The following is a 22837-nucleotide window of genomic DNA, read 5'->3' on the forward strand; positions in this document are numbered from 1 at the left end:
CCTTCTTCAGAACTCTTCTGCAGTGGGACCCCAGTTTTAGCAGGCAGCTTCTGTCCAAACAGCCAGCGCGGGGCGGGGGGGGGGGGGCGGGACCAGGGGTTCCTATTGCACTTGGCCCCGTGCAAACTTAGTCTCGGCCAAGGCCAGGGCAGTGTGCCAACGGACCTCGACCTCGGTTCCTGCAACTTCCCCCAACCTCCCGCCGCAGCAGAGCGCACAGTCCACAGTCCCAATTCTATAAATAACCCCAAGGGCATGCCCAGCCGGGTCCGCCCGGCTGCTCTGCAGGACCTCTGCCCACTCCCTGCAGCATTAACTGAGAGCGCGGAACAGTTAGCCGGGCGGGGCCGGGCTGCCCGAGGCATCCAGACTTCTGGATCTGTACAGGTGTATACAGGGAGGGGGCGGGGCAGGGCGGAGAAGCCAGGACACCACCTCGGGGAAGCCGCCGGGCCTCAGACCTCGGACGCCAGCTTCCGCTTGGTGCTCTCGCTGCAGCGGTGCAGGATGAGGTCTGCGCTGGGACGCGGGGGCACCGCGGGCTGTGGCTTTGCGCGCCCGCTCTCCCGCTGCTCCGCTGCGGCGGAAAGCAGGGGCCTGATGAGAGGCCCCGCCCCACCCTCCAGGCCCCACCCCGGACCCCGCCTCCCCGGTCAGCCCCGCCTCCAGACCACTCAGGACTCTCACGCCGCGCCCCTGGCCTCACCCCTGTCCCCGCCCCATCCTCTAGGCTCCGCCCCAAGAAAGCCCGCCCCCAGGCCGCCGCGGGCACTCTCGGCACCCGCTCCCGGCGCTCTGCGGCCCCAGCCCCGCCCCCTCCTCCAGACCCCGCCCCGCCCCCAGGCCCCGCCCCCAGGCCCCGCCCCGACCAGCCCCGCCCCCGCCCCAGGCGGCCGGCCGCACTCACCGCGCGGGCTGGCTGCGCTCTGCGGTCCCGGCCGCCCCGCGCGGCGACGCTGCTGCAGGTAGCGGACACTGTTGCGCCGGTAGGTGTCCTGGCTGAGGCGCTTCCGCGACCGCTGGTGGATGCTGTGCGCGTTGCGGATGGACGACCTGGGCCCAGCGGGACGGGGGCGTTACTCAGGCCGGGCCACCCTCGCTGCGCCCGCGTCCCAGCCTGCGGGGACTCGTATGACCCGCCCTGGGGTCCAACGACTGGCCCCGGGCTGTGGGGAGCCGGGCGGGGACCCCACACGACGGGGCGGGGCTGGAGGTCCATTTCCCACGCCCCTCGCCTGCCTTCAGCCCGGGCCCTCCCAGGAAGCCCTTTGGACTGCCGCCGCCCTGCCCTCGGGGACAAGCCCCAGGCACGCGGGGCATCGACGTCTTCACCTGCACCCCCACACCCCTGCGCTCCCACCGCCCCCGTGCCGGCCCCACGGTGGGGGAGGGCACGTCCACCCTCGATCCTGCGAGGGCGCTGTCTCCCCGGCTGGCTGGAGTGCCCCCCTCCCCGGCACGGCCAATCCAGGGCCTGCACCCACAGAGGGGACCCGTGGCACCCTCTCCTCACCCCCGTCCAGTCCCGGGACCCGCGCTCACCGCCGGGGAGGTGCCCCTCGGCTCTTGATCTGCCGTTGGGCCTGAGCTACGTCCTGCCCGGACTTCTGTAGGTACATGGACGGGAAGTAGCCTGTGATGTCGTCTTTCCTGCAACAGAGGCAGCCCTTGAAGCCCCCGCAGTCGGGGGCGGGGCGGGGGGGGGGCTCAGGGGTCCCTCTAAACAACTGGGGTTAAGGCAGCTGGAGGTTGCAGACACCCTGAAGCCTGGCCAACACCAGACCCTGTCCCGCCGCGCCTCAGCTTCTTTATCTGTGCAAAACAGGCCCCCCCAGCCATGATGTTTGTAGTGGGAGGAAGTTAGCAGGTCCAACTTGCCCCCCAGGGACATGTGTTTGCAGTAGAACATCCGCCACCCCGTGTATTTGTTGTTTTCTCTTTCAAAGCCACAGCTTCCTGAGTCCAAGAACTTTTGCCTGCCCCCAGGTCACCAAGTTCCCCTATGCTTTCTTCCAAAAGCTTTTTAATTTGGGGTTTTGTGCTTGGTGGTTGAGAGATATCCTCCTGCCTCCGAGCCCCCAGCCCGGCGCCAGGCTGATGGTGGGTGCTGTGGCCACGAGCTGCAAGGCGAGCCGAGGACAGGCCCTAGGACTCCAGGCTCTGAAGGGGTGTCCGAGGACCTGGGGAGGCCCGGTGGGTCTGAGAAGATGCCTCTGCGAGCCCCCAGGAGGAATGACCAGACAAGAATCGGTGACAACCAAAGATTTAAAAGCAAAAAGCTTCTCAAGTAAAACAATGAACGCAACAATGAATCGTGTTGTAGAAAGAACAACAGATGGCGAGGTGACCCCAAGTCACAAAGGACAAGGACAGCGAACCCTGAGAGCCAGGTTGGGCGGGATAATCACTGATCTGCTACCAAAATGGAGACTGAGTCCAGAGAGAGGCGGTGGCTTACCTGGAGTCCCACTCGCCATTGAGCATGGAGCCCAAACAGACCAGCCCCTGGGCCAGGGCTGACCCTCAGGGTGGGCACAGGGAGAGGGGGGGGAGGTAGGGACGCTCTCCTACCTGATGACCCACCAACCATCCAGGAGCTTATGAATGACCTCAATGGCTTCTCCCTCCTGCAGAGACACTTCGTCCTCCATCTCGGCGGTATAGGCTTTGATGGTGACATAGGGCTCACCTGGTTGGCCGCCGGGGCAGAGGCACGGTGTGAGGGTCGGCCCAGCACCTGCCTGCCTCCCCTCCTCTGCTCTCTGGGTCCCGAGGCTTCCTCCAGCAAGAGCCCAGGACTGCCCTCTCCTGCTGGTCCCTGCTAGTCTCCCTCTGCAAGCTCCTGCCCCCCACTCGTGGGTCACCTGCAGTTCTGCCCTCTGCCCACGACACCCCCCACCATCCACATCAAGGGCCAGGCACCTCAATAGGCCGCGTGGCCGGGCAGGCAGTGCAGGGGTGGAGTGCCCATCCACGGGGGACCTGAGCCCCTTGACCCGGCATCCATGCCTTTACCGGGTTTTCCACAGGTGCCATAAATCTGCATTCGGTTGTGAAATCTCTCCATTTTAAAATACGGGTCAACTAATTTATCTCCACCTCCCCATGGGCCCCATCCAGCTCGGGGGGCTGCCAGTTCTCCCCTTGATGTCAGCGAGGACGCCCCCGCCTCCGGGCAGTACTCCTTCCTGAATCGCAGAGCTGCTCATCCGCCCGCTTCCCGCTGCACCTGGCCAGAGCTGGACCCACCCCTACTCTACCTCCTGGTTCTCTGTCCTGACTAAGGGCACCACCTCCTACCTGGGCCTATCGAGCCAGACTCTGGGGTCTCCACCGTGACCTCACTGTCCACCCCACAATCCTAGCCAACCCCAAAGTGGATATGATTGTATCCGGTTTCTGAAGAGCCCGGAGCCCCTCTGGTCCCCTGCCCCTCACATCCTTACAGCCATGGAGGGCAGACCACACCTTCGTAGTTGGGCTCTGGGTCCTCTGACTCGTCAGGACTGTCCAGGGGTTCCAAGTAGGACGCCGGGACCCAACCTCGCTTTGTCTTTGTTTGGCAAAACCACCAGCCTGCGGGAGGGGGGAGGCCAGAAGTCTGGGTGGGCGTGGCAGCCTCCCTCAGCCCCCAGGGTGGTAAGGACAGCAGGACACACACACACAGACATGCAACACTCAGATTCAGAAATGTCACCTGTCCCACACTCCATGCACGCAGGTCACAGGGTTACAGCCCAGAGTCTGCTTCCCACCCAGCACAACCAGAAGCTGGCCTGGCCACTTAGACCTAACTCCCAGGGATGCACAGATGCCCAAATACTCCCCCGGGGGGCTGGGGAGGCGCCTTCAGCGTGGGGAGGACAGTCGGGGCCCCCCCGAAGGAACCACGAGCCCGTCAGTGAGGAAGGTCCCAGCAGGGCGGGGAGACTGACCACTCTCACTCTTCTCCACGACATCCACCACGTCCCCCGTGGCCAGAGCCATCTGGGAGCCCGAAGTCTTCTCGAAGTCAGCGATGGCCCGGTACGTCTGCAGGATGATGGGGCCCGTGATGTCTGGACAGAAGGAGAGTGGGGTGAGCGGACAGGGGCGGGTGGGCTGCCTCCTCCAGGCAGTCCCCTGCACGGGCCACCGGAACCAGGTGCGCCGGAACTGGACCACCCCCCACCCCGCCAACTGGAAAGCAGCCGACACCAGCTGGTCTTGGCAGCCCCGCATTGACGGAGTTCCTGACACTAGTCACACACCCAACACACGCTATTTCTTACTCAATGAGGTTAGTGAGCAGCCCCCCAGGGCCCTAATGTGCACGCCGATCGCCCCAGGATCTTGCTGGAACACGGGTTCTGATGCCATAGGTCTGCAGTGGGACCTGAGAGTCTGTATTTCTAACCGGCCCCCCAGGTCTTGCTCCTGCGCTATATTATGGACTGAAATACGTCTCTTCCTCCCTCCCTAAAATTCACATGTTGAAGCCCTAAGCCCCAGTACCTTAGAATCTGTATCTGGAGTTAGAGCCTTTAAGGAAGAGATAGGGATGGGGCCCTGACCCCGTAGGACTGGTGCCCTACACCCCAATCTCAGACTCCCAGCCTCCAGAACGGTGAGAAAATTCATTTCTGTCATTTAAGACCCTCCCGCCCTCCTCCCCCAGGTCTGTGGTGCTTTGGCCCGCGTAGACTAAGACACTGCTGGGCCCCAGACCATACCCTGAGTGGCCCATGGACCCCGTCCAGGCATCCCACTAACTGGTCGAAATCCTGCTCCCCATTTCATGGCTGCCTTGACCTGAGTCCCCAGTTAAATCAAGCCTCCATGTGTCCAGCCGTGAAATGGGGCTAATAGCACTTTGGTCCCTACTTCCTGTTGGTACAGAGATGATTACAATGTGTTAACACGTGCAAGACATTTAAAATAGGGCCTGGGACAGAGTGAGTCCTTAATCAACGTCAGGTTGTATTAGTAACAATTACCGGCCATACAGATCGGACACCGAGAGCCCTGACAGCCGCCTCCACCCCCAGGCCTGGTCATTCATTCAGCCACGACATCGCTGGCTGTTGGGAGCCAGGGTCGGGCTGGGCTCTGCAGCACAGATGGGAGCTCCGAAAGCTTCACTTGATGACCAGCGACCCCCAAAGACCCCCAGCCTTTAGCGCAAGCCACCGAGACACCTCCCCCCCACCCCAGCCCTTTTCCCTGCAGAGCCTGTGCTCAGGATCCTATATCATATCCCAGTCCCCGCGGGGTGACCTACAGGTGGCTGTCCCCGCCGCTCACCCGAAACGCTGTTGTCTTTCGGTACCAGGTAGGTCTCTGGTTTTTTTGTCCTGCAGGAAAGGAGAGTCTGGGTTAGGTGTGCGGCTTCCCACAGGGGAGCAGAAGCTCCAGGCAGACCTACAGAAGAACTTCCCAAGCGGAAAAGGAATGTAGGGGCTATGGGGGCTGCTGCGGAGGGAAGGAAGCCACGGGATGGGCAAGGAGAGGCCCCCCACCCCCGCCTTCTGCAGACCCAAAGGAGGAGGCAACAGCTGAGCACAGGTGAGGCACTCCGGTCCGGGAAAGGTTCTTGTCACCTCGGGGGGCAGCTCCCTTCTTCCGGGGCCTCAGGGCAGCGGCCGACGGGAGATGGGCATCCCCGCCACCCAGGCCCCTGGGCGCTGCGCTGCCCTGCCCTGGGTCGGGGGGGTTGTTGAGCGGGGCTGTGTGTTCCCCAGGCCTCCCCCATACTCGGCGAGCCGAGAGGGACCGAGAGAGGGACCTTCCCCAGCAGGACGGCACATGGGACCTCCCTCGGCTTCTCCGATGCTTTCCACCAACAGTGGCCACCCGCCCTCCCCGCGCCCCCGCAGGGGCTCTGCGCTTCACACTTTGTAAATGCTCTCCCCGACCCCCATTCCTCCCTCTGGCCCTTCCCACCCCGCTACTGATGGGGAAACTGCTTTCAGAAGGCAAGCTGAGGCTGTGGACCTAGGAGGGCAGACCCCCAGTCCAGAGAGCTCCCCCACCTCAGACCCAGCATCGGGAGGCTCAGTGGGCTCCAGGCAGAGACTTGGCAGGGACACTGGGGGCAAGGGTGGGGTACGGTTTCCAGGTCACACAGGCCAGAGTTGGAATCCTTCCTCCTTCTCTTTTGGGCTGTGTGACTTTGGGTGAGTCGCCTCCCCTCTCTGAGCTTGACTTATCTGTCCTAGTGGGGAGGTCCCGCACCCCTCCCCCGGCAGAGCTCACCACCGCCCTTCCCTCTTCCACTTCACGGCCAGAATGAGGGGCCACTCACTGGCTGTCCGTGGGGAGCTTGAGGTCATCGGGGCGCACCTTGAAGAAGTCGAGGAGGTGGGGGCAGCGGGAGATCTTGACCGGCAGGCTCATGAGGGCGTTGCAGTACTCGGTGAGGGTGCCCTGGCGGCTCTCTGTGGCCCGCTGCCCATCGAACCACCGTGGGGCTGGAGGGGCCCAGGAGGGACAGCAGAGGACCCGTGAGCACACGCCCAGGTCAAGTCCCCGAGGGGGTGGGAGGAGGGGGCGCAGCTGGGGTGGGGCAGGCCAGGGGGGCCGGGCCGGGGGACCCTGCTCCTCACCTGGCAGGTGGGGGATGATCCTGTTCTGTGGGTTGATGTCCCCCGCCTCGATAGGAAACATTTCCTTTAACAGTTTCTGGACACAAAAGAAGAGGTGAAGGCGCCGACTCGGAAACGACTCCTCACCTGGCCTGGGCTAGACACTCCGGCTGCCGTCCTGGGTCCTCTCTTTCTGTCCCACCTTATGCTCACGCCACCAGCAGATCCTTCCGGTTCTACTCCTGAAATCTGTCCAGAATCTGACCCTTGTCACTACCCACACAACCGCCACCTCAATCTGAGCTTCCACTGAGCCCGGACCTACGCCCGCTTCCATCTTTGTCCTCAATCCAGCACCCTCTTCACCCTTAAACTGGATCCTGTCTCTCCTCTGCCCAGAGCCCTCCCTGACTCTCAGCTCACTCAGACTGGAAGCCAGAGGCTTCACGTTCGTCTCCGAGGCCCCGCAAACCTGTCCCCGCCTGCCTCACTTACCTCCCTGGCCACCACCCACCCCTCCCTTGTTCCCTCTGCTTCAGTCATCTCTGAATACTGCAGGCCCACTCCTGCCCCAGGGCCTTTGCACTTGCTCTTCCCATTCTTCCCCCCCATACTTGCACTTTCTCTTTCTCTTGTCCTTCTTCAAGTCTTTGCTCAGATGTCACCCCCTCAGTGAAACCTTCTCCCTGGCGATTTCCCCTCCTAGCTCAGTCCTCCCACCCCCCACCCTCCCCCGCTTTATTTCCTCTACAGTTCTGATGACTGTCTAACATACTGTGTAAATTCCTTGCGTTTTGTTTGTTAACCTGACTCCTCCGCTAGAACTGAAGGTCCACAAGGGAGGGCAAGGACTTGTATCTTTTTTATGCCCCCGTCACCTTCAGAGCATCTCCCGCTCACCAAGTAGGACGCGCCGGGCACTCAGGGGGTGCTCGGTAAATAGTTGTTGAGTGAACGAACGAGTCCACCAGTCAGTAAAAGGGGCTAATCCTACATTGAAACAACCCAGAACAGTTTAAAGAGGAGAGACGGCGTCGCGTACACATCAGTATGGACCGGTCTCAAAAACACGACCTAGTAATAGGAACAAGGCAGAGAAGGAAACAGCCACGATGCTGATGGCTTCTGGAAAACCTGTGGAAAACGCACGCTTAACACGACTCCGTCTTGTTCTTGGACTTGTGTGTGTGTGTCTGTGTCTGTGTGTGTGTGTGTCTGTGGGTGTCCATCCAGGACTGGAGCTGGGACAAGGGCAGGGGATAAAGGGTGCTTTCCACTTCTTTTGTAATGTTTTATTTTCTTTATCTTAAAAAAGGCTTGTGGGTCGGGGCACCTGGGTGGCTCAGTGGGTTAAGCCTCTGCCTTCGGCTCAGGTCCTGATCTCAGGGTCCTGGGATCGAGCCCCGCATCGGGCTCTCTGCTCAGCGGGGAGCCTGCTTCCCTTCCTCTGTCATTCCCCCTGCTTGTGCTCCCTCTCTCCCTCTCTTTCTCTCCCTCTCTTTCTCTTCCTCTTTTTCTCCCTCTCTGTCAAATACATAAATGAAATCTTTGTTTAAAATGCTAAATTTATGTTCTGTGTATTTTATCCCATTAAAACATACTTTAAAGAAATCTTGCCATTTGAGGCGACAGTGGATGGAACTAGAGGGTATTATGCTAATGAAGCAAAATAAGCCAATCAGAGAAAGACAATTATCATATGATTTCACTCATATGTGGAATTTAAGAAACAGGATGGAGGACTCATAGGGGAAGGGAGGGAAAAAGAAAAAATGAAATCAGAGAGGGAGACAAACCATAAGAGACTCTCAACTCTAGGAAACACTGAGGGTGGCTGGAGCGGAGAGAGGTGGGGGGACGGGGAGACTGGGCAGCCGGTGAGGGACACTGAGGAGGGCACATGATGCGATGAGCATGGGGTGTTATAGGCAACTGATGAACCACTGGCCTCTACCTCTGAAACTAATTATACGGTATATGTTAACTAATTGAATTTACGTTAAAAAAAATAAAAAAATAAAACATGCTCTAAGGAAAATGTTCTAAGTTAAGGAATAATGCCCCTCCGCTGTGGGCTGGGGATGCTCTGGGTTCCTCCCTTCCTGGCCAGCACCTGGGCCACCCTCCTCCTGGAAGGGCAGAGCTGGGACTGGGTGCGATGTCACCTCCCCGACATACACACACACACGCACACGCACATACATGTGCGTGCAGAGCACTCACGTGTAACTCGTAAATCTCCGTGAACTTCCGGTAGACCACCTTCTCAGACAGGTCCTGCCACTTCACCAGGAACATGTACACCTAGGGGGGGGGGACTCGTTCAGCTTCCTGGGGGAGCCTATGGGACTTGGGGGCAGGGGTGGGGTGGAGAGCAGGGAGAGCACTCTCTGGGGTGACCTGGGTGACTGAGAGGGCACCGACTTCAGGGACCCCAGAGCTCCTGCTCTCCAGCTTTAGGACCCGGGGTGAGATGTTCAGCTCCTCCCAAATGAACTCAAATTCCTCATCTGTAAGTTGGAGACACAGGGGCTCCTGGGGTTGGCAGGAGAGTTACAGGCGGTGAGACAGAAGAGCCTGGGCTCAGACCGTTCGAGAACTCGGGGAGAGACTGTATGGTCCCATTTCTACCACACGTTCAGAAGAGACAATCTACCCAGACAGAAGGTAGATTAGTGGTTGCGGGGGCTGGGCTGGGAATGGGGGTTCCTAACGGGTCTGGGGTTTCTTTGGGGTGTGACAAAAATCTAATATTGACTCTGTGAGGGGCACCTGGGTGGCACAATCGGTTAAGCTTCTGACTCTTGGATGGGGCTCAGGTAGTGATCTCGGGGTTGTGAGATCGAACCCCACGTTGGGCTCCCCGCTCAGCTCAAAGTCTGCTTGGGATTCTCTCTCCCTGTCCCTCTGCCCCTCCTGCTCATGCTCTCTCTCTCTCAAATAAATACATCAAATTAATAAATATATTTAAGGGGCGCCTGGGTGGCTCAGTGGGTTAAAGCCTCTGCCTTCTGCTCAGGTCATGATCCCAGGGTCCTGGGATGGAGCCCCGCATCGGGTTCTCTGCTCAGCAGGGAGTCTGCTTCCTCCCCCTCTCTCTCTGCCTGTCTCTCTGCCTACCTGTGATCTCTGCCAAATGAATAAATAAAATCTTTAAAAATATATATATATTATATATATATGTATATATATATATATAAATTGAATAATGGTTGCACAACTTTGTGACTATTAAAAACCACTGAGCTGTACAATTTATCTAGGTGAATTATAGCTCAATGAAGACATTATTAGAAAAAAAGGAAAGGAAACTTGGTGAGGAGAAACCAAAATAGAGCCACAAAAAGGAACAAATCACTGACAGGTGCATCCACACGGTGAGCCTCGGAAGCATTCCACTAAGTGAAAGGATACAAAAGGCCACCCACGTGGCAGGTAGGATTTCCTTTCTAGGACATTCTGGAACAAGGGCCACTCACTCAAGGTGGACAGAGATCAGAACAGTGGTAGCATCCGGGGGCTGGTGGAGGAGGAAGTGGGGAGTGAGAGACTCTGGGGCTGATGGCGGCAATCTCTACCTTGATGAGGGTTTGGATTACGTTGGGACATTCCGCAAAAGTATCCCTAAGATGGGTGGATTTCATTTTACATAAATTTTACATCAAAAGAGAAAAAAACAAAAGCAAACAAAAAGCAAACCAGGGGCGCCTGGCTGGCCGAGTGAGTGAAGGATACCACTCCTGATCTCAGGGTCATGAGTTTGAGCCCCGTGTTGGGTGTAGAGATGACTTAGAGAAATAAAACTTAAAACAAAACAAACAAACAAGGAGTGACCCAGATTAAGGGCGTCTGGAGAGTCGGGACGAGGACTGAAATGCTGCAGGTGGTCCTGGGCTGGATCCCAGACCCTGGCACATTCTTACTACAGGAGAAGCAGGGGAACGGGTGAAAGTGGAGTGGAGTCAGTGGGTCGGGGACCGTGTTTCATCCACACTGATTTGCTGCTGTTCACGCACCTGCACTGCGGGGCGGAAGAGAACGCTTCTGATTTTAAGAAACACACAGTCGAGGGGCGCCTGGGTGGCTCAGTGGGTTGAGCCTCTGCCTGTGGCTCAGGTCACGATCCCAGGGTCCTGGGATCCAGCCCCACATCAGGCTCCCTGCTCAGCGGGGAGCCTGCTTCTCCCTCTCCCACTCCCCCTGCTTGTGTTCCCTCTCTTGCTGTGTCTCTCTGTCAAATAAATAGATAAAATCTTTTAAAAATATATTTCAAAATTTAAAGTGAAGAAAGAGAAGAAAGGTCTTCGGTAGGATACTACACGTGCTCTAGAAATATCATACAAGACAAAGCCGATTTCCTCCCTGGCCTTCCTCCGGGCCTGGGGCCCCTGTGGTGGGGTGGGGTGGGGTGGACATGTCTGGGCAGACGCATCCCCGTCTCCCAGGACAGCCGATGAGGGAAGGGGCCTTTGGTGGTGTCACCTCCTGGAGGGGATCCCACTGCAGTGTAACTGACCGCAGGGCCGGCCGGGGCAGACAGAGGGTTGCCCGCAGTCGTCGTCCCTCCCGGACGACCGCTCCCTGAAACCGGGGATGGTCAGGGAGGGCTGCCTGGAGGAACGCGCCCCGCAGTGGCGCGCTGGGCAGCCCCGACGCGAACCGGGAGCCTTCGGGGCCTCCCGGCTGGCGGGGTCGGGGGTGGGGGCGCAAGGCCGCGCGTCCTCGAGGGCCCCGGGGTGCCGGGTGCGCGCGTTTCAGGGGCGCACATGCAGGCGCACGCCGACGGGCCGGGGCGCCGGGAGCGCGCGGGGACAGCGCCGTGCGGCACCTGCGCTTCCGCGACGCCCCCCCCCCGCAGGGCCCCCCGCAGGGCCCCCCGCAGGGCGCCGCGGGCTACTCACGTAGTGCTGGCTGGGGACGAAGCGCTTCTCGAAGCCCAGAAGGGCGATGTGGCGGATGAAGGTGTCCCCCATGGTTGGGCTGCGGGGCCTCCCCTCGGCGGGGCGCTCCCTGGCTGGGCCTTAAATGCGGGGGAAAGAGGAAGTCGCTCTGGCCTCGCCAGGGCTGGGGGCGGGAGGGGGCAGGGAGGGGGCAGGAAGGGCGCCGCTTCTTCTTTCAGTTTCTGGGATTCCTCCGACGCCGACGGCGCGGACGTGGGCGGCCTCAGGCAGCCGCGTGGCCGTCTGCGCGCCCCGAGCCCCGGGTTTGGGGACGCCCATCCCCCACCCCTCCCTCTGGCAACCTGAGGACCAGCCACGCCGGCCTCTCGGCTGTTCATGGAACACTCCAAGATGCTCCCAGGGCAGGGGCTTTGCCCTTGCGGGGCCGCCCGGACTTTGTCCCTAACTCCCTCCCTCCTGGTCTTCAGGTTTCTGCTCAGATGCCACCTCCTCCGAGAAGCCTTTCTGGGTAACTTCATGCAAAGGAGCAAAACTTCATGCCCCCCCCCCCACACCTTTCCTGTTTCGATTCAGAGCACTTACTACACTGACATACTGCCCCTTTCCATTTTTTTTTTAAACAACGTGTCTCCTTACCAGAATATTAGCCCCATGAGAGCAAGGACTTGGCCTGTTGGGACAGGGCTCTGGCCCCAAGCCCTAGCCTGGCAACTGGCTTGCAGAGGGCCCTCCGTAAATACGTGGGTAGAAGCCCAACAGTCCCTGCCATGGGAGCGTGTGCGAGTGAGCGTCAGGAGCATATCTGCAGGGGTGTGTGACTGAGAGCCAGGGGCGGAGAGGACGGGCTTTGAGTGAGAACTGCGTTCAAATCCTGAGCAAGTGGACCCTCGGTCCTGACTCAGTTTCCTCCTGAGTGAAATGGGACCACAGGCTCTGCTGAGAGGGGATGTGGGTTGAAGAGGTGTGGTGGGAGGGGATGTCGGGCCAGGAGGTTCAGAGGTTACAGAGCCGGTCCAAGGTCACAGGGCAGGTGGCCTCCAACTCAGACTGCAGGCTCAGGTTGGCGGGGCCAGTTGGTGGCCCAGATACACAGATTCCAAGACCCAGAGGCCATGGCAAAGGCCACCAGCACTCTGAGAGCCACGAATCCCCCTGGACTCCTGCGGGTGAGGTGGCCAAAGCATGCCTATTTGTGACCGTTACCATGACCGGTAACGTGGGTGGTTGTTCCTGGTTCTAAGGGCAGGGGGCACGTCCGATATGCTGAGAGATTTGCTTGGCCCATCCCTTGTGGTCACTGGGAGGTCACCAGCCCTGGGTGTGGCCAGCCTTGCAAGGCCCGTCTCTGGTCATCTCCATTACGCATCTAGAATCTTCCCACAGGGAGCCTGGCTGGCTGTTAAGCGTCTGCCTTTAGCTCAGGTCAGGATCCCAGGGTCCTGGGATTGAGTCCCGCTCTCTGCTCAGCGGGGCATCAGCTTCTCCCTCTGTCCCTTCCCCCATCCCACTCGTGCTCTCTCTCAAATAATAAATAAAATCCTCAAAAAATAAAATAAAATCTTCCCACGCAGGAGGATACAGTGCTCAGCAACACACAACATAGGGAAACTTCTAGAAACAAGGTGGAGGGACAGAAGGCAGACAAGAGAGCACACCTTTGGCAAGATGCCATGTAGACCAAGCTGAGAAACCCCCATTGCCCGTCTACACTGTTGGCAGGCAGTGTGACCTCCGGGGTGGGGACAGTGGTGACCGGAAGGGAGCAGGTGGGGGCAGCTGGGGTGTCCTTTCCTGATGAGGCTGCCACTTCTGCAAGTATGCTCTTGGGAAATCTGCCCAGCCCCGGCACGCAGGGTCACCGGGGCCCTTTTCTGGGGGTATGTTTGTGCTTCGATGGCTGCTCTCTGGTTGTCCCCTGGTCCCACACGGTGCTACCCTGAGGTCCCCACCCGGCCCCCGGCCTGGCTCACCTGGACGCAGCAGGATGGGCAGGGGAAGTCAGCGGGGCTGGTGGCCAGCGGGACCTCCTAGGCGCCGGGTCTGGGCACTTCCTTCCCTTTCTCCCGTGGTCTTTCCACTCTTGTGTAACAGGCCCTGGGCCAGGGCAGCCAGGGTCCCTCGCAGACACCAGCTGTCAGCTGCCACCTTGCCATTTCCCTCCTGTGGCCTTCCCGTACCTCGTCCCGTGGCACCAGCAGCCAGGGCATCCGTGGCACGAGACAAAGCGAAGTCCCGTTGTGGCTGGCAGTGACCTCTGTCGCTGAGCAGGCTCAAAGCCTTTGTGAGGCTGGGACAGGATGGACTTGAATGCATGTGTGAGACACGCTAGTGATCAAAGGGTTAAATAAAAGGGGGGGCGAGCTAAGTGAAGGAGTGAGATAATGAACAGATATCAGGTTCTTTTTGCGGGGGGGCGCGACTTAAACTTTTCTTTTTTTTAAAGATTTTATTTATTCATTTGACAGAGATCACAAGTAGGCAGAGAGGCGGGCAGAGAGAGAGGAGGAAGCAGCTCCCCGCTGAGCAGAGAGCCCGATGCGGGGCTCGATCCCAGGACCCTGGGATCATGACCTGAGCCGAAGGCAGAGGCTTTAACCCACTGAGCCACCCAGATGCCCCATGACTTAAACTTTTAAAAAAGTTTTAAGACTTTATTGTGAAGCATACAGAAAACTGCAGAAAAATGTACAGTTTGGTGATTATCAGATCATAGTGATGAGGAAGTTGCTATCTGGGGCCCGGTCAGCTGTGTACTGGAACAGCCGCCCAGGGTCTCCCCACTGCCCCTTGACGGCCTGCTGGAGGGACTGGCCCGGGGTCAGGAGAGCTTTGTATTTATGAACACCTCGTCCTGAAGAGGACACTCTCAGGGACGTGCCACTATTTCCCCCCACTTTACAGATGTGGAAACTGAGGCACGGAGCGGCAAACAGCTTGTACGGGAAGAGCTGGGATTTGAGCCCGGGCAGTCCGGACCCCAGGCCCAGGCTCTCAACCACTGGGCCCCTCTGCTCTGCCCTTGGTCACGAGAATGGATGATGAGCACGACTGGGGATTCACGAGGGAGGAGTCCGCAGCGCCAACACCCCAAAGAAGGAGCTTCTCAAACCGGGCCCGGCTGGGAAGGAGGCAGGGCTGTCCCTTCTGGCCCTGTGGTGCTTCACGACTTTCCAGATGCCACCGTCTCCAGCGCCAGGCCTTCCCCACTGGGGCCGGGCTGGCCAGTTCCTCAACTAGGAAATCCCCGGGGCTGGGCCACGCAGACAGGCCGCGTGGAGACGGGTCTGACAACAGAGCCTGAGGCCCGGGCACGGCCCCGTGGGAGCTTGCGTGAAGAGCGCGAGTCTAGGGCTTTCCAGGATGGGACAAATCAGCCGTTGTTCTGAGGCTGTTCTGTGTCCTTTCCGAACTGCTGTCCCTCCTTGGGTGGGGTCAGCAGCCGGGGGACGCCCCGGGCCAGCCCTCAGCACCAGTTCTCTCCCGGTGCCCACCCTGGCAGGATCCGGGCCCCCGAGGTGCCGCTGACTGGCAGCAGCGGAACCATGTGGAGGGGCCGCCGGCCGGGAAGGGTCAAGGCTCCTGACTGCGAGCGCGGTCGGCACGCAGAAACGCGGGGTGCCGGATATCTGCGTCCCTTACTTCTCAGAAAATTGGACCCGAAATGGACTCTGGGCGGGTCGGGAATGAACCCTGAGGCCTCATCGGAAGGGAACCGGGTGCCTGAACTCGGGACACACCAGAGTCCCACCCTTGGGAATTTCTTCTCCCCTGGACCCGGGGCCTGGGGAGTGTGGGCTCCGACCCGCCTTTGGGCTGCAGGAGGCAGCGCCCCGGGGGAGGACACGTCCATGCCATCCACTGGACACACACACACACACCCGCCCCTGCTTTGGACTTGGGACTCCTCCATTTCTAGTTGGGAGCCCCTTGGCAAGTGAACTCGGAGCCTCAAGTGTTTTCACCTGCAAGACGGACACGGAGCTGTTGTGAGCGGGGGGGGGGGGGGGGGGGGGGGAGGGAGCCCTCCCCAGCTGCAGACTGTGCACAGCACACCCCGAGGTCAGCAGAACGGAGGGGACACAGATCCACTCGGAAGCCCGAGTCAGGGCGCTTTCTTGCTGTTGAACCTGGGCCTTGAGCGAGGGAAATGTCACATGAAGGACAGCAGGCCCTCCAGGCTCCCAGGGTAAGTCACCTGCGGCTGGGACAGAGGCTTTCCTGACAAGGTCAGGCAGAGGACAGAAACCAAGGTCATGGGCGCCGCCCAGGGCTTTCCTCAAGGGGCTGCAGCGTGCGGCAGAGCTCCCAGCACCCAGCGGGTCTGGCCGACGCCCGGCTGAGGGCTGGAATTTCGCAAGCCCACCTCCTCCCTGGTGGGCTGCCTGGGAGCCCTCAAGGCCTGGCCTGTGCCCGCCCCTCCACACCCACGGCCGGGCGGGCGCTCCCTTGCCGCGGGGCCCACATGCGTCATGCAACGAAAGCTATTTGAAGCTCATCAGCTAACCACAGAGGAGGAACCCAGCAGCGAGCGGCCACCGCGGGGGATTCTGTGGCGATCTTTGAACTTGAAGCTAACTTCAATAATGAAGGAAGTCGTGCCCCAGATGGGAGTCGCCAGGGCTGGGCTGCCACCCCCGGATCTGCCCAGCCCCAGGGCGGCCAGAGGGGTGGTGGAGTCGGCGACTCAAGGACTCGGTTCCTCGGGCGCTTCCAAGGGGATGCAGCACGCGGGAGGCACAGGCGTGCGGCGAGGGGACGGGTCACCTGCAGACAGGTGGCCTATGGAGGTGTGACGCGGCTCCTGTGCCCCTTGCAACACCCCGTCTCGCATCAAGCTCGGGGCCCGCTGGTCCCTTCCCAGGGCCAACAGGCCAACACTTGCTCTGGCTTCTGTGACCGCACCCCCCTAGGCTCCTCGCTCCGAGCCCGCATTTTTGGAAACCCTGGCCTGCTGTGTTTTGTGAAGGATTTTCCCAAAAAGGTCCTAGACCGGTCACCATAAGGGAGAGGACAATTTTGGTCTGAACTCAGTAGATGCTTCCAGGAAGCAGCTGCTTTCTCTGCCTCCGGTTGGATCTACCCGAAAGCTTTCACGGAAATGAGGGGGGCATGTCCCCTGCGGGTCCCGCCCCACCCCCTGCCAAAGGCAAGGTCCTTGATGGGAGTCGTTACTGCCTTAGGGAACTTGAGATCTTAGACAAGCAGAGACCCTGCGTGAGGCTCATGCTGCGAAACGCTTCTCAGCCCCTTATCTTGCTCCTGAGAAGGAAATCCGGCAGGAAGCACCTTTACTAACCGGTGTTGTATCCTAACTGGCCTCAACTTGACACACTTCCTTAAAATAAAACCACAAGGTGTGCGTGTCTCTGGGGTGGGGTGGGGCAGAACCCGGAGGTCTGGCGACACACTGACCACCGCTGATCTGATAGGAGTTAATGGCGGGGGGTGGGGGGTACGACAACCACAGGCCAATCCAATCTCCCTTGCTTTGTTATTTAACCCAGGACCTGGAGTGAGAAACCCCACTACTGGAGGGGCCAAGCTAGGCCTACCCACCGTACTTGTCACCAGGCCACCAGGCCCCTTGGGACCTGGATTTTCTACAACCAGCTTCGAGCTTTCACATCTGATGCTTGAGCCAAGAAGGCTGGCGGCCGCGCGGTAAGGCCCAGGAAGCCGCCCACTGATCACACGTGGGAGCACGGGTCCAGCTGCGGAGCCTGGTGCGGCAGCTTCTGGGGCAGCTAAGCGGAAGGGTGGACAGCCCTGTTTGTGCTCACCCCACTGGACCCCCAGGTCGGAGAGGCCAAGACAGCAGCCTCCAGGCCCTCTCGATTTCTGGAACCCTGTTCTCCTCTTGGTCCCCACCCCAGGGAAACCGAGTCATCCCTGGAGAACATTACCTTTCAAATACATCCATGTCCAGAAATTGGGGCTTCCAATTGGAAGGGACCCTTCAGTGTGTGACAACTGTCTGCCCACTATTGGTTAAACCAGCCAATAACCCTGCATTTATTCAGACGGGGACTTGCGGTGCTCAGTGTAATCTGGTCTTTCTAATTAACATTTTTTCTTCCCGACACATCTTTTTGGTCCTCAGTGGCGGTGACGGTGGGGCAGAAATGAGGCCGTAAGGATGCTCAGAGTAACCGAGAGGGAGCCAGCCGCCGGCTGCGGAGAGCAGCAGTGAGTGTACACTGAGGGCTTCAGACCGCTGCCCCTGGCCAGTCTCCGGCAGACCGGGGAGGGGGGTGTGACTAACACTCAGCCTTTACTTCCTCATCTATGGAGTCTCGAAGGGACGCCGGCCTGGGAGCGCACACCAAACACCCCTGGCCTCACACATCAGAGGGCGGGAACCCCCGGGAGCTCCGGTCGGATGTGCTCCCCGCCAGAAAGGGCAGGCGGACCTGCGCTCAGAGGCTTACATATAGGCGGGGCAGGCTGATGCCAAGGTCTCTCAGGACAGACGCCCCTCTTCGGTCCAGCGCCGGCCCTTCCCCGGGTCCTCCCTCCCAAAGACTCCAGGAACCAGAGGGTGGGGAGCTGGGAAGGTGGGGGGCCGGGGACCGGTCAGCACTTGGCCGGACTCTGCGTGGGGGTCCTGAGTCCCAGTCCTGGGGTGTCCACTTGCTTGTACTGTTTTCCTGATGGAAGTTTCCTCAAGGTTAACAGCAGTCCCGAAGCAGAGCTTGGACGTGGTCAACAAACGGCGTTCCTCATCACTACGGCCCCTGATAAAATCCGTTTAACAGAAACTTATGGAATAAGGAGGCCGTTTCAGAAACGCTAAGCCTGTGGGAATTACTGACGAGACCTATTTGCGCCGTTTCGTTCTTCCGTCAGTCCTCAGTGACCTGACAAAGATCTCGGCGGGGAAGCGGAGTCCCCCCACTGCCTGTGAGGGTCCCGCCATCTGTCTGTGGTCCCGTTTATGTGCCCACTGCCCGCTCGCTGACCCCGGGAGCCGAGGGCTTCAGCCTTTGAGCCACCGGGGCTGGGATCCCCCCTCCCTTAACAAAGCCAGGGCGGCCCTCAGGGCAGGGAGGTCATCTGGAAAGGCAGAACCCTCGCAGGGGCCTGGAGCTGACTGGCGGGAAGGTTCTGGAGACCCACGGTGAGCGGTACAGATCACGCGTTTCACCCGCGGCTCCTCCAGGAGGGGCCGGGACGGCGGCCCCCGGCGGGAGAGCCAGCACTTCTGGAAACTAGGCTTGCTGGGTCACGACGGAAGGCGGAACCGGCCAGGAGAGCGTTCCCTAGACCTTCCCGAAGTGACCACGTGGCCGTCGCGCGGACTCTGGGCTGTCTGTCCAGGGTACACGCGCTCGGCAGGTGTGACATCGAACAAGACAAGCGGGCGCTGGCAACGCAAGGAGCCGGGAACCGCGCGCGCGTTCAGCAGCTTCCCGCTGGCCGCGCGCAGGCCCCACCGGACGGCACGGCTCCCTGGCGCGCCTGCAATCCCGGGGCCTGCAATCCCGGGGCCTGCAATCCCGGGGTCTGCAATCCCGGGGCCTGCAATCCCGGGGTCTGCAATCCCGGGGTCTGTAATCCCGGGGCCTGCAATCCCGGGGTCTGCTAAGTGTTAGGCGCAGGCGCTCAATTCCTTTCGAACGCGGCCGTTGGACGGCGCTTCCGGAGACGGCGGGGATGGGCAGCTGGGGACAAGGGCAGCAAGGCCGAGCGCGGGCCGTGCCCACCTCAGGAAGGCCTCAAAGGAAGCAGGAGACCTGCCGGAGCGGCCGTCACCCCCGTCCCCGTCGGCTGGCGGGCGGGCAGCCCCGCCTTCCCTGAGCGCACTCGGGTCGGGGAGAGGGGAGAGGGGAGAGGCAGAGGCCACGCTGGGAGGACAGGAAAAAAATGTGCGGCCCCCACGTGATGTGTGCGCGTGCGTGTGCGCGTGCACGCGCTCGCCGGGGAGGGAGCCGGCGCGGGGGCGGGGCTCGGGCCGCTCAGACCGCACGCGCACGCGACCACGAAAACACCTCCGGAAGAAAAGAATTAGTGTGTGAAAGGCATGGATGGATTTTATTTATTACCCTATATCTACAATTTAATTTGAGGTAAAATATAAGCAACACATAAAAATGCCTATTTCTGCTACCATGTAATATAATTCTCCATCGTGAATATTGTGATAAAGCTAATGAAGACTCTATGCCATCACGTACTCTAGCTTCTCATAGCTGGTATTTTACAACCCTCACTGCGAAATCCAACCGCCGAAGACCCTCCCACTGGCGGCGCGGGGTGCCGGAGAGCGAGTCCTGAGCTCGCGGCCCGCACTCCCCGCACCCGAGTTCCAAAACGGCGAAGGCGATGGAAACCCCTGCAGGCTGATCCGAGCTGGCAGCGATCCAGAAACCCACAGCACGACGGGTTCCGGGAGAGCGAGGCTTGAGCGTCTGTCCCCGGGGCTGGGCCCAACCCTCGCACCTGACCCCACGCCGCTGGGCCGCCCCCGCTTGTCACTTGGATGCGACGTCACCGTGGAAGAGACTCCCGGTCCCGTGTCTCTAGGCCACACGTTGACACACTAACCTCTCACCGGCTTGTTAGGGATCCAGATGGTGGTTTTTTAATTATGATTAAAAAAAAAAAAACAAAAACAAAAACATAGAAACCATGATAGATCACTTAGGAAAAGGTTTAGTCAAATATACAGATACTAACTGTTCACTCCGTCGTCAAGGAGAGCCGTGAACAAAAGGGTCACTTAAATGATTTTTCAAATAGAAAAACTGAAAGGACTGAATGATCACAGGTGTTTTTTCACTGCAGGAGTTGAGATGTTCCAGTAGGAGAGATCTTCGCTTGATTGGAAAATAAACACCGTTAGCTGAAGGCTCTGCTGATACGTAAAAAATCTGATGAGATTCATCCCTGTCATTTTCCCTGTCGTTTTCCAGCATTGCTGTAAAATCCTTATAATACATTCCGAAGTAAACCAGCCATTCCAAATCTACAGTCACTCTGCTCTTTAATTCAATTCACAGAACTGCTGAAAAAGTAGACATTTCTATCTAAAAGTAGAAAAAAAGGTTTGTATAGAAGGTATTTCTGTTATACAAGTATATTACACGGCTTGGGGCAGTAACAGGTCCGAAAAGCTCTTCTCACCCACTGACACGTTAGGCTACAATAGGAGACAAAACAGATAAGTGAGAAACCAGGTTATTCCGGATACAGGACGCTAACATGGCAAACAGCAAAACTCAATCAGCACTAAGTCAGTCCGTGAATGGACGGTAAACGGCAAATTCCCAGACAAGAAAAGGTCTCTGTATAAAAAGTGCGCCAGCAGGTGCAGATCGGAGCACCTACTGTGAAGTAAGACCCTGACCCTACAGCCACCGTCACTATTCAACAGCTCGGCCGTAGCGAGGTTCGACGGGATCAAAGAACCAAGCGGGCAGACTCCTGCTGTAGAGCTGCCTCTCCTGTTAACAACCTGGCCAAGTTCAAGGCTGCAGGTTCATTATGCGAGATGCCCAGTGGACTGTGCATCTCAGCCAGCCTCGGCGATGCTGTTTTTGTCAGCGCAGCGATAGGGACTCGAGTGTATTCCAATGGAGGGGGTGAGATTTACCCTATAGATTAGAAACGAAACATTTTCCTTTTAGGACAAAAGAGCTTTTGCATTTTTTGACTCACAAATACTGATCTAAGGAACATCTCTCTGTTTGATCCTCTAACTCAAAGCACCCAGTAGGGCTTACGCTTGACCTCCTATGACCTGATGGTGGGGGACACCATTTATGGCTGAAGCAGGGAAAACACACTAGCTTCTGAACACGCAGGTGGGTGCAGACGAACACAGGATGGCATCCCGGACACAGAAGCTGATTTACCTTAGGAGGGGAAGAGGTCTACCACGTAGGGTCTGGTTCTTGCTTGATTTGAGAGTTTCCATCAGTCTCCTTTATTTCTATCAAGAAAAACAAAAGGGAACTGGTAAATTGCACTATGAATGCAAATCTGTAGAATTATAAACCCACTCCTATCAAACTCCGCACTGAAATGATTTAATAGGAACCGTAAGACACTGAAGATAACATTTTCAGAAGACAACGGTCCTCCAGCAATCAGTTCTAAATTGTGTTACTGAAAAATCTCAAGGTAACAAACACCTTATTACTTATCTGTTTAAAAATCTGGGTTAGAAAGTAGTCATTGCACTGGTTCAGGATTCATAAAGAGTCACATGGGGAAAACAGAGCAGAAGAACCACAAGTCACTGCTAACACGACCGTTTCTGGATGTAAACGACAGAGCCGATTCCCCCAGAGACAAAAGAAAATGCAACCACAGGGACTTAGGGAGACGGTGTGGAAACCACACTCGATCTTTCGTCCTGAGGACATTTTTTTTTTTTTTTTTTAAGATTTTATTTATTTATTTGACAGAGATCACAAGTAGGCAGAGAGGCAGGCAGAGAGAGAGGGGGAAGCAGGCTCCCCGCGGAGCAGAGAGCCCTATGCGGGGCTCGATCCCAGGACTCTGGGATCATGACCCGAGCCGAAGGCAGAGGCTTCAACCCACTGAGCCACCCAGGCACCCTGTCCTGAGGACATTCTTAAGGGACTTCAGTGTCTGGCAGCTGGACTAACCCTTTTTACCTTCTGTCGCAGGAACCTCCAACTGGCTGGGCTCAGCTGATTCTGAAGAAAAACACAGGAAGATTTACTCTAACACTGTTCTAAAGTCGCTCTCACTTACTTAAAGGGCCTAGAGGAAGCAAGGACAAAGTTCTCCAGACAATGTACACAAAGTCCCAGATCCAATAGCAGCCACAGCGTCTTGCGCTTAAACGTGATGATCCACCAGACTCCCCCAAATCTCCAGACCATCCTGTCTCTGCCCCAGCTACTCCGGCTGTGTACCACCAACTGCACTGCCGTGTTTTAAAAAGGCATTATGAAGACAGGCAGCAGCCTGCCAAGGACACATATTAAGTTACCTCACACACCCCGAGTCTTAAATAACGACCGTAATTAACACAGCTCTAACAAGAAAGAAGTTCCTTTTCGGTCTCTCCCACCATCCTGTGGATTCCTTTTTGATAAAATAAAAGCCTTTCATTGCTTTCAACTGGATCACAGTGGCCGGCTTCCAGGCTGGTTTCTAAGAATGTTTCAAGTCACAATTTCCACCCGAGACAACTAGGCTAACAAGCCTCAGACATGAATGGCGTAGAGCGGTAAAGTCAGAAAGACACACTCGTCGCTAAAAAATTACACTCTACAACACTGGCCTCCTAGGGTTCCTGACCTCCTTTCTGCCTGAGTGGGAGAGGGGGGTCAAATGACATGAGGCCCACAGCTCTCAGTCAGGACCCAGGGCTCGAGCACATACAGGCCTCCGAACACA

At 58.2% G+C, this 22837-nt stretch overlaps 2 protein-coding genes across 11 annotated transcripts in view; both read right to left on the minus strand.

Annotated features, from left to right (window-relative positions):
- Positions 1-99: 99 nt before the first annotated feature.
- On the minus strand, positions 100-11568 carry LOC111145864 (neutrophil cytosolic factor 1). The gene is made up of 11 exons (XM_022501141.1): positions 11465-11568; positions 8787-8867; positions 6585-6660; positions 6284-6449; positions 5284-5333; positions 3936-4058; positions 3469-3576; positions 2572-2689; positions 1543-1650; positions 908-1053; positions 100-577 (listed from the first exon to the last, which is right to left on the minus strand). Exons 1-11 carry the CDS (start codon positions 11534-11536, stop codon positions 456-458), a joined length of 1170 nt encoding a protein of 389 aa, XP_022356849.1. The 5' UTR covers positions 11537-11568; the 3' UTR covers positions 100-455.
- A 7900-nt stretch (positions 11569-19468) lies between these two features.
- Positions 19469-22837, minus strand: part of LOC111145631 (general transcription factor IIi) — a 107127-nt gene continuing 103758 nt past the window's right edge. For 6 of the 10 annotated variants that reach the window (XM_022500678.1, XM_022500675.1, XM_022500677.1 and 3 more), the window contains 3 exons: positions 22087-22128; positions 21319-21395; positions 19469-20603 (listed from right to left, as the gene is read on the minus strand). In XM_022500678.1, coding sequence (XP_022356386.1) covers positions 21337-21395; positions 22087-22128 — 101 coding nt within the window. In that variant the 3' untranslated portion in view covers positions 19469-20603; positions 21319-21336. Of the gene's footprint in view, positions 20604-21318; positions 21396-22077; positions 22129-22837 lie in introns of all 10 variants that reach the window. The other 4 variants (XM_022500673.1, XM_022500670.1, XM_022500674.1 and 1 more) reach the window with 1 other exon arrangement.

Source organism: Enhydra lutris, unplaced genomic scaffold, assembly GCF_002288905.1.
Source record: "Enhydra lutris kenyoni isolate GAN:26980312 unplaced genomic scaffold, ASM228890v2 scaffoldscaffold13, whole genome shotgun sequence".
Classification (NCBI taxonomy): Eukaryota; Metazoa; Chordata; class Mammalia; order Carnivora; family Mustelidae; genus Enhydra; species Enhydra lutris.